The 12,285-nt window shown below is 50.7% G+C and overlaps 1 protein-coding gene across 1 annotated transcript in view; it reads left to right on the top strand.

Annotated features, from left to right (window-relative positions):
* The first annotated feature begins 5,863 nt into the window (after positions 1-5,863).
* YY1 (YY1 transcription factor) overlaps positions 5,864-12,285 on the top strand; it is a 45,550-nt gene continuing 39,128 nt past the window's right edge. The window contains exon 1 of the mRNA XM_050796759.1: positions 5,864-6,642. Within this exon, the coding sequence (XP_050652716.1) occupies positions 5,964-6,642 (679 nt within the window). The 5' untranslated portion in view covers positions 5,864-5,963. The remainder of the gene's footprint in view (positions 6,643-12,285) is intronic.

The following is a 12,285-nucleotide window of genomic DNA, read 5'->3' as shown; positions in this document are numbered from 1 at the left end:
CAGCCTGGGTGGCAGAGCGAGACTTCATCTCAAAAAAAACAAACCAAAAAACCTCCATATAAACATACATAGTATATAGTCAGGGGTCGGGCACAGTGGCTCATGCCTGTAATCCCAGCACTTTGGGAGGCCAAGGCAGGTGGATTGCTTGAGTTTAGGAGTTCGAGACCAGCCTGGGCAACATGGTGAAACCCCAACTCTACTAAAAATAAAAGAATTATCAGGGCATGGTGATATGCACCTATAATCCCAGCTGCTCAGGAGGCTGAGCTGGGAGAATCACTTGAGCCCAGAAGACAGAGGTTGCAGAAAGCAGAGATCATACCACTGCATTCCAGCATGGGTGACACAGCGAGACCCTGTCTAAAAAAAGAACAACAAACACAGGGTATTTCACCATAATTTAAACTCCAAATCTAATATATGAATTGATTTGGTGGGAAAAGTATCCCTTTAATAGCTCAGGTTTCAAAGATTCCACAACCAAGAAGGATATCTGTAGTTCAGACAGTTAAGAACATGTACATACCTAGTTTTTCATTTAATTTGGATCCAAACTAGGGGTAACTAATTTAGATGCATGCACAAAAATTTTCATTCTGATTTCTGTAAACATTTCATTGAAAACTGGGCGTGGATGTGAATTGGAACAGGATCACACTTCTGAAACTTACATAGGTTTTGCAGTCTCACAAAAGGCAGGAAAGTCAAGCTCTCGCTTTTCACCTCAATCACTACCTTTTTACCACACTGCCATGTGACCTTGAGCACGTCTCCTCTATTAGGTGGTTTCCTTGTCTGCAAAATGAAGTCTGGACTAGATGCTCCATCTGGCTCTAACAGTCTCAATACTGTAACTGATGCAGAGCACCTATTTCCTTCCCACTTGAAGGAACTGCAAAAGAACTAAACATTAGAACCAAAAAGCCATTTCATGAGGCAGCCAAATTAGTTGTATTAAGGAAAATTATTTAGCATGAGTTCATGACTTGAATCAATCCCAATCTGTTAGAGATATAGCTGAATCAGAATTAATAGCCTCCCTGTAATCAATAAAGGAGAAGACACTGTCTGGAGTAGGCAAGGAAGGAGCGGTATCAGCATTTCTTAATAGCCTTTATTATTCTCGTTACTCTCAACCCTCACCCTCCTTCCTTGAACCCAAGTTTGAGTATTTAATGAAAGTTTAGAAAATGAATGAATGGGAAATGAGGGAGGTGAGGAGATGGCAAAGGAGTTGTCAGCTAACAGTCCACATCTTTGTCCTGCTGCTGTGCTGAGAAGGTAGTCAACAGACTATTCCTTGTAGAGTATTTGTCACTGCATCTCCTCAGCCATTAGTAAGCTCTGATTTCTTGGAGATTCTAGAAAGCTTTGCACAACTGTTGTGATATATCTAATATTATTTCTTCCATAGTTCTTGATGTTCAATTTCTTTTTCTTTTTTTTGAGATGGAGTTTTGCTCTTGTTGCCCAGGCTGGAGTGCAGTGCAATGGCGTGATCTCGGCTCACCGCACTGAGAATCGCTTGAGCCCAGAAGATGCAGGTTGCAGTGACCAAGAAATGGTCAAGCAGGCCGGGCGCGGTGGCTCACACCTGTAATCCCAGCACTTTGGGAGGCCGAGGCGGGCGGATCATGAGGTCAGGAGATCGATACCATCCTGGCTAACATGGTGAAACCCTGTCTCTACTAAAAATACAAAAAATTAGCCAGGCGTGGTGGCAGGCGCCTGTAGTCCCAGCTACTCGGGAGGCTGAGGCAGCAGAATGGCGTGAACCTGGGAGGCGGAGCTTGCAGTGAGCTGAGATCACACCACCGCACTCCAGCCTGGGTGACAGAGCAAGACTCCGTCTGGGGGGTGGGGTGAAGGTCAAGCAGTACCACACAGAATTTCCCTCTGACGTGGTGCTTTAAACTTCATCTTCTTGCATGAATCAAAAAGCAGGCGATCACCAGGCGTGGTGGCTTACTCCCGTAATCCCAGCATTTTTGGGAGGCTGAGGTGGGCAGATCATTTGAGGTCAGGAGTTCAAGACCAGTCTGGCCACCCATGGCAAGACCGCGTCTCCAATAAAAATACAAAAATTAGCCAGGTATGGTGGCGCGGGCCTATGGTCCCGGCTACTTGGGAGACTGAGGCAAGAGAATCGCTTCAACCCTGGAGGTGGAGGTTTCAATGAGCCGAGATCGCACCACTGCACTCCAGTCTGGGCGACAGAGCGAAGCTCCAGCTCCAAAAAAAAAAAAAAAAAAGCAAGCTTCATATACACAGCATCACTTCATGTACAAGGCATTGAGCTGACAGACACAACCATGGCCTTTGCTCAAATAGGTGTTGAGAGACAATAATTATTACCAAAATAAAAGGACTCTAGGAGTTCAGAGGGAATCCCAATGCATTTTGTACAAACAGAACGGAATAAAAGTAGGGAGGCTAGGTACACTCCAGCAATTTGGGAGGCCAAGGCAGGAGACCAGCCTGGGCAACAGAGCCCTTAAGACCTGATATCCAAAAAAAAATTAATAATTAAAAAAATATTTTTTTAATTAGCTGGGCATGCGGTGGTGCACCTGTAGTCCTTAGTTCTTTGGGAGGCTGAAGTGGGAGGATTGTTTGAATCCAGGAATTCAAGGCTGCAGTAAGCTATGACTGTGCCACTGTACTCTAGCCTGGGAGACAAAGCTAGACCCTGCCTCAGAAAAACAAAAACAAAAAAACACAGCAGTTAAATTATCCTCACTTTTATTACTTTTTTTTTTTTTTTTTTTTTGAGGCAGAGTCTCGCTCTGTTGCCCAGGCTGGAGTGCAGTGGCGGGATCTCGGCTCACTGCAAGCTCCGCCTCCCAGTTTGACGCCATTCTCCTGCCTCAGCCTCCCGAGTAGCTGGGACTACAGGTGCCTGCCACCATGCCCGGCTAATTTTTAGTGTTCACCGTGTTATCCAGGATGGTCTTGATCTCCTGACCTCGTGATCCACCCACTTCGGCCTCCCAAAGTGCTGAGATTACAGGCTTGAGTCACCACGCCCGGCCTTTTATTACTATTTTTTTGAGACAGAGTCTCACTCTGTCACCCAGGCTGAAGTGCAGTGGAGCAATCTCGTCTCATTGCAACCTCGGCCTCCTGGTTTCAAGCAATTCTCCTGCCTCAGCCTCCTAAGTAGCTGAGACTACAGGCGTGCACCACCACGCCCAGCTTATTTTTGTATTTTTAGTAGAGATGGGGTTTCACCATGTTGGCCAGGCTGGCCTGGAACTCCTGATCTCAGGTGATCCACCCACATCAGCCTCCCAAAGTGTTGGGATTACAGGCGTGAGCCACCACGCCCAGCCTATCCTCTTTTAGAATTCCATGATTCTGAAACCGCAATTTGACTTGTCCTTTTAAAATAATTTTTACCTTTAGCAAGTGCAAGCAGGCGAGTCACACAACACATTATCTTTGCATGTCTAGTCCTAAGATACTCCACAGTTAAACAGTGGAAGACAAGAATATCTCCCACTAGAGAAATATCTCCCACTAGAAATATCTCCCACTAGAGGTTGCCTAACAGGCAACCTCCTATGGGGCAAGTTTAAAAAGCTATTTTCTGGAGCAGGTACTAGGATGGCCTTCAGGAGCATCTTAGTGCTTTCTGACCTACCAGCATTCCTCACAGCTTTGAATCCTTTTTCGCTTTCTCCACTTGAATGTGAACATCTACAGATCTACAGCTCAGAAGCCAGGATGCTTAATGGGTAATTACCTCATTTCTCTTGCTCTGACAATTGGTGTTTATGGGGATGTATCAACTACTTGCAATGCCATTTCCCCATCAATTACTAGAGAGTGGGGAAAGTGAAATTTACAAAGCATTAAGACATGTAAAAGTTCTCCCACAACTGGTTTTCATTCATGAAATATTTATGCAGAGTTTATAAGCTATAAAGCCAGAAATGACTTAATTCAACAGATTTGACTTTTCCAAACTGTGTGGGTGCAGTACTCCAAGGGGAATTATTCAGGTTTCAAAGCTCAGATTCAAAAAGAAAACGATCTAATTTGTCACTCCTTCCACTAATATTCTCAAAAATTAAGTGCAATATCATTTAGCAATAAGAAGGAACTAGGATTTACAAAGTCGCCTTTCAATGAGAATGTATAGTCTACTTGTTTTAACAAGTTGAGCCTAAGATTAATGTATTGCGTACAGTTCAGAATAATCATGGGCCTCAACTGCATGAACACTATTACAAAACAGTAAATGCTGAGAATATTCAAGTTGAACAAATTCACAAAGGCGTTAAATCGGCCAAACGAGTACAACAAAGACACACCTGTCCAAATCTTCAATTGTCATAGTTTCCTTAAAAATCAGGAAATCTTTGTTTTGCTTTAAGGCAAACTGTCAGGTCGACCAAAAGGACAGATAAGAGCAAAAACACTTCGCTGCAGTATACCTCATTCAGGAAGGTTTAACTCGCCGCTAATCCGTGCCACAAAATAAATAAATAAACAAATCTATGCTCTGTTGCAGGTATAATGCAGGACACGGCCGAAAAACTTTGGACTTTTCAACCAGACAAATGCAAAACCTGGCGGGCGTAAGGAGGAGTACATATGAAAGTGACAAATAGGGGGAAATGGTGGGCAAGGAAAACAATGGCTGGTTGGAGAGCGAAGAAGGGGAAGCTCAAGAGGAAATTTAGAAAGCCGCCAGGACCCTGTAGTTCTAAGATCTACGGGGAAACAGGCACCCAACGGCTGCGTCTCAGGTTTCCGCGGGTCACAAAAGAATAACGGACATCCTCCCAACGGTGGCCCAGGGGCTCCGCGGGCGCTTCCGTCGAGCTCGCGCCGACCCCGCGCTCGGCCCCGCACCCAGCCAGGAGCTCGCGGCGAGATGCGGGACGCTGCCCGCGTCGCCCGTCTTTATCCGTTCGGCCCTCCACTCACCCCGCGGCCATCGCTCGCCCGAAGCCAGGCGCCAAGAGCAAACGCCGCCCGACGCGAAAAAGGAAGCACAGGCGTTTCTCGTCAAAGCAGACTTTATTGGGGCGACTGGGCCGCCCTGCACGCGCCGGCCGCTCCCCGCTCGGTCCCCGGGCCGCCCACCTGCCTCAACCCGGCGCCCGGCCGGCCCCTCCCTCCCTTCTCCTCAGGCTCCCGCCCCCGTGGTGCCCGGGGCCGCGCGGACCGCTCACCGGCTCCCAAGGCGGCGGCTGCAGCGGCGACGCCACGCTCCCGAGTGCGGCCCCGGCCCGAGGCGGCGTGTTTTGTGGCTGTAGCACCGCGAAGGGCGGGAGCCGCGCGACTCCGAGCGGCGGGAGGCGGTGGCGGCGGCGGCGGCGCGCTGACGTCACGCGCCGCGGGCCAGCCTGCGCGCGTGCGAGCCGCCCCGCCCCCGGTCCCACCGGCCCCAATCCGGGAGGAGCCCAGCGAGTAGGCGGGGCCGCAGAGGCCAGCGGATAGCTCGATTGGCCGAGAGGGAGAATCGAGAGGGCGAGCGGGCGAGTGGCAGCGAGGCGGGGCGGGCTGAGGCCAGCGCGGAAGTCTCGCGAGGCCGGGCCCGAGCAGAGTGTGGCGGCGGCGGCGGCGGCGAGATCTGGGCTCGGGTTGAGGAGTTGGTATTTGTGTGGAAGGAGGCGGAGGCGCAGGAGGAAGGGGGAAGCGGAGCGCCGGCCCGGAGGGCGGGAGGAGGCGCGGCCAGGGCGGGCGGTTGCGGCGAGGCGAGGCGGGGAGCCGGGACGAGCAGCGGCCGAGCGAGCGCGGGGCGCACCGAGGCGAGGGAGGCGGGGAAGCCCCGCCGCCGCCGCGGCCGCCGCGCCCGCCCCTTCCCCCGCCGCCCGCCCCCTCTCCCCCCGCCCGCTCGCCGCCTTCCTCCCTCTGCCTTCCTTCCCCACGGCCGGCCGCCTCCTCGCCCGCCCGCCCGCAGCCGAGGAGCCGAGGCCGCCGCGGCCGTGGCGGCGGAGCTCTCAGCCATGGCCTCGGGCGACACCCTCTACATCGCCACGGACGGCTCGGAGATGCCGGCCGAGATCGTGGAGCTGCACGAGATCGAGGTGGAGACCATCCCGGTGGAGACCATCGAGACCACAGTGGTGGGCGAGGAGGAGGAGGAGGACGAAGACGACGAGGACGGCGGCGGCGGCGACCACGGCGGCGGGGGCGGCCACGGGCACGCCGGCCACCACCACCACCACCATCACCACCACCACCACCCGCCCATGATCGCGCTGCAGCCGCTGGTTACCGACGACCCGACCCAGGTGCACCACCACCAGGAGGTGATCCTGGTGCAGACGCGCGAGGAGGTGGTGGGCGGCGACGACTCGGACGGGCTGCGCGCCGAGGACGGCTTCGAGGATCAGATCCTCATCCCGGTGCCCGCGCCGGCCGGCGGCGACGACGACTACATTGAGCAGACGCTGGTCACCGTGGCGGCGGCCGGCAAGAGCGGCGGCGGCGGCTCCTCGTCGTCGGGCGGCGGCCGCGTCAAGAAGGGCGGCGGCAAGAAGAGCGGCAAGAAGAGTTACCTCAGCGGCGGGGCCGGCGCGGCGGGCGGCGGCGGCGCCGACCCGGGCAACAAGAAGTGGGAGCAGAAGCAGGTGCAGATCAAGACCCTGGAGGGCGAGTTCTCGGTCACCATGTGGTCCTCAGGTGAGCGCCGGCCGCGCGCCCCGGCCCCGGGATGTTTTTGTTTTGAAGGGAAGCCATGTTTTATGTGTGTGATGGGCGCCGCCATCTTCTTCGCCAGGGCAAGTATGGCGGCCCCAAAAGATGGCGGGCCGTGCGGCGGCGGGGGCGCGGCGGCGGCGGCGGCCGGCGGCGGGCCGCGAAGATGGCGGCGGGCGCGAGGGGGGGAGGGGCCGGCGCCGCCCGGCTAGGCCGCAATGGCGTAGTTTCTCCGAGAGGGGGAAGCGCCGCGCGGGGCGGGGACGGCCGGGGGAGGGGCCGGCGCGCTCGCTCCCCGGCGCCCGCATCAACGGGCGCGCCCGCCGGCCCGTTGTGGCGGCAGCCGCGCGCCCCCGGCCCGGGCGGGAGGCGGGCGGGCGTTGGCGGGGCTGCGCCGCGGCCTCGCGGGCCAGGGATTGCTGCCTCCGGGACGCGCGCCCCCTCCCGGCGCTGCCGTTACCCCGCCGGCCGCTGGAGGGCGCCGCGGGCTCTTGCCCCGCCCGGCCCCAACTTCCCCGGACTCCCAACTGCTCCCGGGAGGCACCTTCCAGAAGGGGGGTCGTGGCACGCGTGGGCGCCTCCGGCCTCCTTGCTCCCCGCCCACCCAGCGCCGGGCTGGACCCTGCCCCGGCGGTCACGCTGGCCCGAGGCGTCGTTTGCTGCGGGGCGGGACTTGGGGCTGCACGTAGGGCTCGCGTGTGCGAGCTCCGAGCGTCAGTCGTAGCCTGTCACCGCCGTTGCCAGCGAATTCCTGGCCCTTTAGTCTTCCTGCGGTACCTAGTGGGAAGGGCCTGTGAATCTTAGCGGATAATTCTTAGTCACTTACGTTTTGGGAAAGCTTCCCCCCCCCCCCCCCAAGTATTTAGCTCTTTGTGAGTAGATTGGGTTACTCAACTGTGGACATTTGCCCGTAAATAAAATCGGGTAGTTTAATTTTAAGCCTGTATACTTTTTACTTTGTAGAAAGGTATCTATTTTCCCCACGAAAAGAAAGATTCTAGAAAGCGGGTTTTTTTGGGTTTTGTTTTACTGTTTTAATACTACTTTTAACGAAGGCCGGAAAACCCATCTACAGCAAAAAGATCCTATCTGCATGTGTAAAATCTTTGTTTTTACTTCACAAAGGCAATTATTCAATGCTGGTTTTTAGGGTATTGTATTAGTATATTCATATGCTACCTAGCTGAATTGCTGAGATACTAAATAGACTGAGAATAATCCTGCCTTCATAGTTAATCTAATGCCTGTGATGGTTACGTTTAGTACTCCGTATAAGCGGTGGAGTCCCTTCCCTTATAATTACTTTAAAGCTATTTCATAAATTCTCAGAACTGAATGGAGACTCAAAATATGGTGACCTTTGAGTATTAAAAGATCGTTAAAATTCGGAGGAATGAACGAAACAAATGAAAACGCTGGACTGAAAAAGCTAGTTTGTTTATATCTGGTGAAAGCCTCAAGGTGAGACAACTACAGCTGGAAGGATCTGTGATTGAAAGAGGCCTGAGCAAAAGGGACGTAGGAGCTGTCAAAATCTAATAGGAAGTGCTAACAGGCGCTGTCCTGCATCCACGGTGCGTTGTAGAACTCATAGTAGTTTGAGTTTAGCAGAAACTGTTTTTAAATGAAACATGAATACTTTAGTACTTAATGGTTATCAAAAGATAACTTCCATGTATTTTGGTAGCTCAAGAGGTTACACACTGATCATGTTGGAACTTAAAGTCATGGTTTTGGCGTGGCGCGGTGGCTCACGCCTGTAATCAATCCCAGCACTTTGGGAGGCTGAGGCCGGCGGATCACTTGATGTCAGGAGTTCGAGACCAGCTGGCCATCATAGTGAAACCCCGTCTCTACTAAAAATACAAAAATTAGCTGGGCTTGGTGGTGGACGCCTGTAATCCCAGCTACTTGGGAGGCTGAGGCAGGAGAATCGGTTGAACCCAGGAAGCAGAGAGAGGTTAACAGTGAGCCGAGATTGCACCACTACACTCCAGCCTGGGCGACAGAGCGAGACTCTGTCTCCAAAAAAAAAAAAAGAAAAGAAAAAGGAGGGGGCCTTTTTTTTTGTTGTTATTAACAGTGAGTAAGGGATGGGGGTTTTAGTTATTGATTAATTTGCAGAATTCAGAATATGATTTGAAATTAGATATTTAGGTAAAGATACATTAACCACTTAAAAATAAATTTATTTTTTTTCTCATAGTGTGTGGAATTAGAGTAATTTAGAAAACCAACGTATTTTTATATGTTCTGCATTTTATCTTAACAAATTACTGGTCCACTTTTCCACATCCAGAGAACTTGGTGTAGTGTATAGCTTTGCGTGCTGAAGTGCTGTGTATTAAGTCAGCCAGTTAGAGAAAGTCTGAGGGGCTTGACTGATGGAAGTCAATTTACAATTAAGTGAGCATTTTAAAAGTCATTACTTCCCCTGTGCAAGTGGTTTTTTTTTTGTTTTTTTTTGTTTTTTGTTTTTTTTTAGACAGAGTCTCGCTCTGTTGCCCAGGGGCTGGAGTGCAGTGGCGAGATCTCTGCTCACTGCAAGCTCTGCCTCCCTGGCTCATGCCATTCTCCTGCCTCAGCCTCCCGAGTAGATGGGACTACAGGCGCCCGCCACCACGCCCGGCTAATTTTTTGTATTTTTAATAGAGATGGAATTTCACCGTGTTAGCCAGGATGGTCTCGATCTCCTGAATTTGTGATCCGCCTGCCTCGGCCTCCCAAAGTGCTGGGATTACAGGCGTGAGCCACCCCCCTCAGCCAAGTGGCTGCTTTTAAGGTGGCACAGTTTGGGGTTGTTTTCACATCCATTTCTTTTTTTTTTTTTTTTAATTTGATACAGAGTCTTGCTCTGTCGCCCAGGCTGGAGTGCAGTGTCATGATCTTGGCTTACTGCAACCTTCACCTCCCGGGTTCAAGCGATTCTCATGTATCAGCCTCCCAAGTAGCTGGGATTACAGGTGTCCACCACCACCCCTGGCTATAATGTCCATTTCTTTAAAGCGTTGGTTGTCTAGTTAGCGTGGTAGAGTATGCTGTGCATAAAGGTGGTTATAAATATTTGATGGCAGTAACATAGGATTGTCTGTTTGTCAGACATGTGTTTTGTGGTAAACTATCCCCCTTTTCCTTGTGATTTGGAATTATTACTAAAGAGAAGCTAAAGAGCTTATGGATAACTGTATTTCCCAAGTTCAAATTCTGAAAATGATTTCATTTTCAGAACTGAAATGACATGATATAATCAGTATAATTCCATAACGTGGAGAAATGAAAGTGGGTTAATTGTTGGATAAATCAGTATGTATGTGTACATACAGGTTGAGCATGGTGGGCAGCATTACTGCTTTCATGTACTTGATCTCATTTGATCCTAGGCATGAAGATTTTAACCACACTATAGTTTCTTTTTTTTTTTTTTTTTTTTTTTTTTTTTTTTGAGACGGAGTCTCGCTCTGTCGCCCAGCCCAGGCTGGAGTGCAGTGGCGCGATCTCGGCTCACTGCAAGCTCCGCCTCCCGGGTTCACGCCATTCTCCTGCCTCAGCCTCCCGAGTAGCTGGGACTACAGGCGCCCACAACCGCGCCCGGCTAATTTTTTGTATTTTTAGTAGAGACGGGGTTTCACCGTGGTCTCGATCTCCTGACCTTGTGATCTGCCCGCCTCGGCCTCCCAAAGTGCTGGGATTACAGGCGTGAGCCACCGCGCCCGGCCCACGCTATAGTTTCACTAAAATAGCCCTTTAGTTTGGAATGAACCGTGAAGTAACAGTTTTGCATAAGCCCCAAGCTGAGTTACTTGAAGTCCTTATAAAAATAGTTGTACATACAGGGTATTCCCTGAGGGTCTAGTTACCTCTTAGACCCTCTTGGTTTAAAAAACAAAAAAATCAGGCTGGGTGCAGTGGCTCACACCTGTAGTCCCAGAACTCTGGGAGGCCAAGGCAGGAGGATCACTTGAGCCCAGGAGTTCTACACAAACCTTGGCAATATAGTGAGACTCCGCTTTGGGAAGAAAAAAAATAAATAAATAAACAGAAAAAAAAAATTAGCTAGTCGTGGTGGCACATGCCTGTAGTCAGTCCCAGCTACTTGGTAGGTTGAGGTGGGAGGATCGCCTGAGCCTGGGAAATCGAGGCTGCAAGTCAGCGGTGATTACACCACTGTACTCCAGCCTGGATGAGAGTGAGACACTGTGTCAAAAAAAAAAAAAATAGTGGGAGTCACCATATTTCTGGAAACCAAATGGGTTTCTTTTGCTTGCATGCCATCTTCCTTTAATTTCCCACAGTAACAACACTCTGGCGGGCATCTTTTGAATGTAATATCAGCATAGGAATCTAATAGTTTTTAGTAGTTTTAGGCCTTATGGGATCCTTAAGAGATTGGCTTTTTTTTTTTTTTTGAGACGGGTCACTGTGTCACCCACGTTTGAGTGCAGTGGAGAGATCTTGGCTCACTGCAACCTCTGCCTTCCAAGTAGCAGGTGCCACCATGCCCAGCTAATTTTTTTGTATTTTTGGTAGAGACGAGGTTTCGCCATGTTGCCCAAGCTGGTCTTGAACTCCTGATCTCAGGCGATTCACCCACCTTGGCCTCCCAAAGTGTTGGGATTACCGACCTACCTGCCCCCCGACATCCCCCACTTTTTTTTTGAGACAGGGTCTCATTCTTTCACCCAGGCTAGAGTGCAGTGGGCCTCAACCTCCCAGGCTGAAGCAATCCTCCCACCTCAGCCTTCTAAGCAGCTGGGACCACAGGCTAATGTATTAATTTTTTTCAGACATGGCGTCTCCTTATGTTGCCCAGACTGGTCTCAAACTCCTGTGCTCCAGCAATACTCTTGCCTCAGCTTTCCAGAGTGATGGGATTATGGGTGTGAGCCACCGTGCCTGGCCTCTTTATTTTTTCCTAAATTTTTAATTCTCATACAAATGTTTCGTTTCTTCTTTATTTATTTGTTTATTTTTGAGGCGGAGTCTTGCTCTGTCACCCAGGCTGGAGTGCAGTGGCTCACTGCAAGCTCCACCTCCCGGGTTCACACCATTCTCCTGCCTCAACTTCCAGAGTAGCTGGGACTACAGGCGCCTATGGCCATGCCCGGCTAATTTTTTGTATTTTTAGTAGAGACAGGGTTTCACCGTGTTAGCCAGGATGGTCTCGATCTCCTGACCTCATGATCCGCTTGCCTCAGCCTCCCAAAAGTGCTGGGATTACAGGCATGAGCCACTGCACCCCGCCAGTTTCTTCTATATTTAACCTGAATGAATATGCTTAGCTGTTTAATGTGTCAAGAGAACTCTGCATCTGGGAGTTTTTTAGTTGTTGCTTTTTAAATTAGAGATGGGGCCTTGCCTTGTTGCCTAGGCTGGCCTTAAATTCCTGGGCTCAGACTATCTTCTTGCCTCAAATTCCTGGGCTCAGACTATCTTCTTGCCTCAAATTCCTGAGTAGCTGGGACTATAGACACTCAGCTTCAACTATGTTTTGAATAATCTTAATCAGTTGCTTTGATGCCAGTGTTTACTTTGGCCTTTTTCACTATATATAATTAAAAAACATTTCAGTATTAACAGATTTGGGCACAGTACTATATATTTTTTCCCTAGATATTAATGCTATTACAT

This window comes from Macaca thibetana, chromosome 7 (assembly GCF_024542745.1).
Source record: "Macaca thibetana thibetana isolate TM-01 chromosome 7, ASM2454274v1, whole genome shotgun sequence".
Taxonomy (NCBI): domain Eukaryota; kingdom Metazoa; phylum Chordata; class Mammalia; order Primates; family Cercopithecidae; genus Macaca; species Macaca thibetana.
The sequence above is the reverse complement of the archived record's forward strand: the minus strand, read 5'-3'. Positions and strand labels throughout refer to the sequence as shown.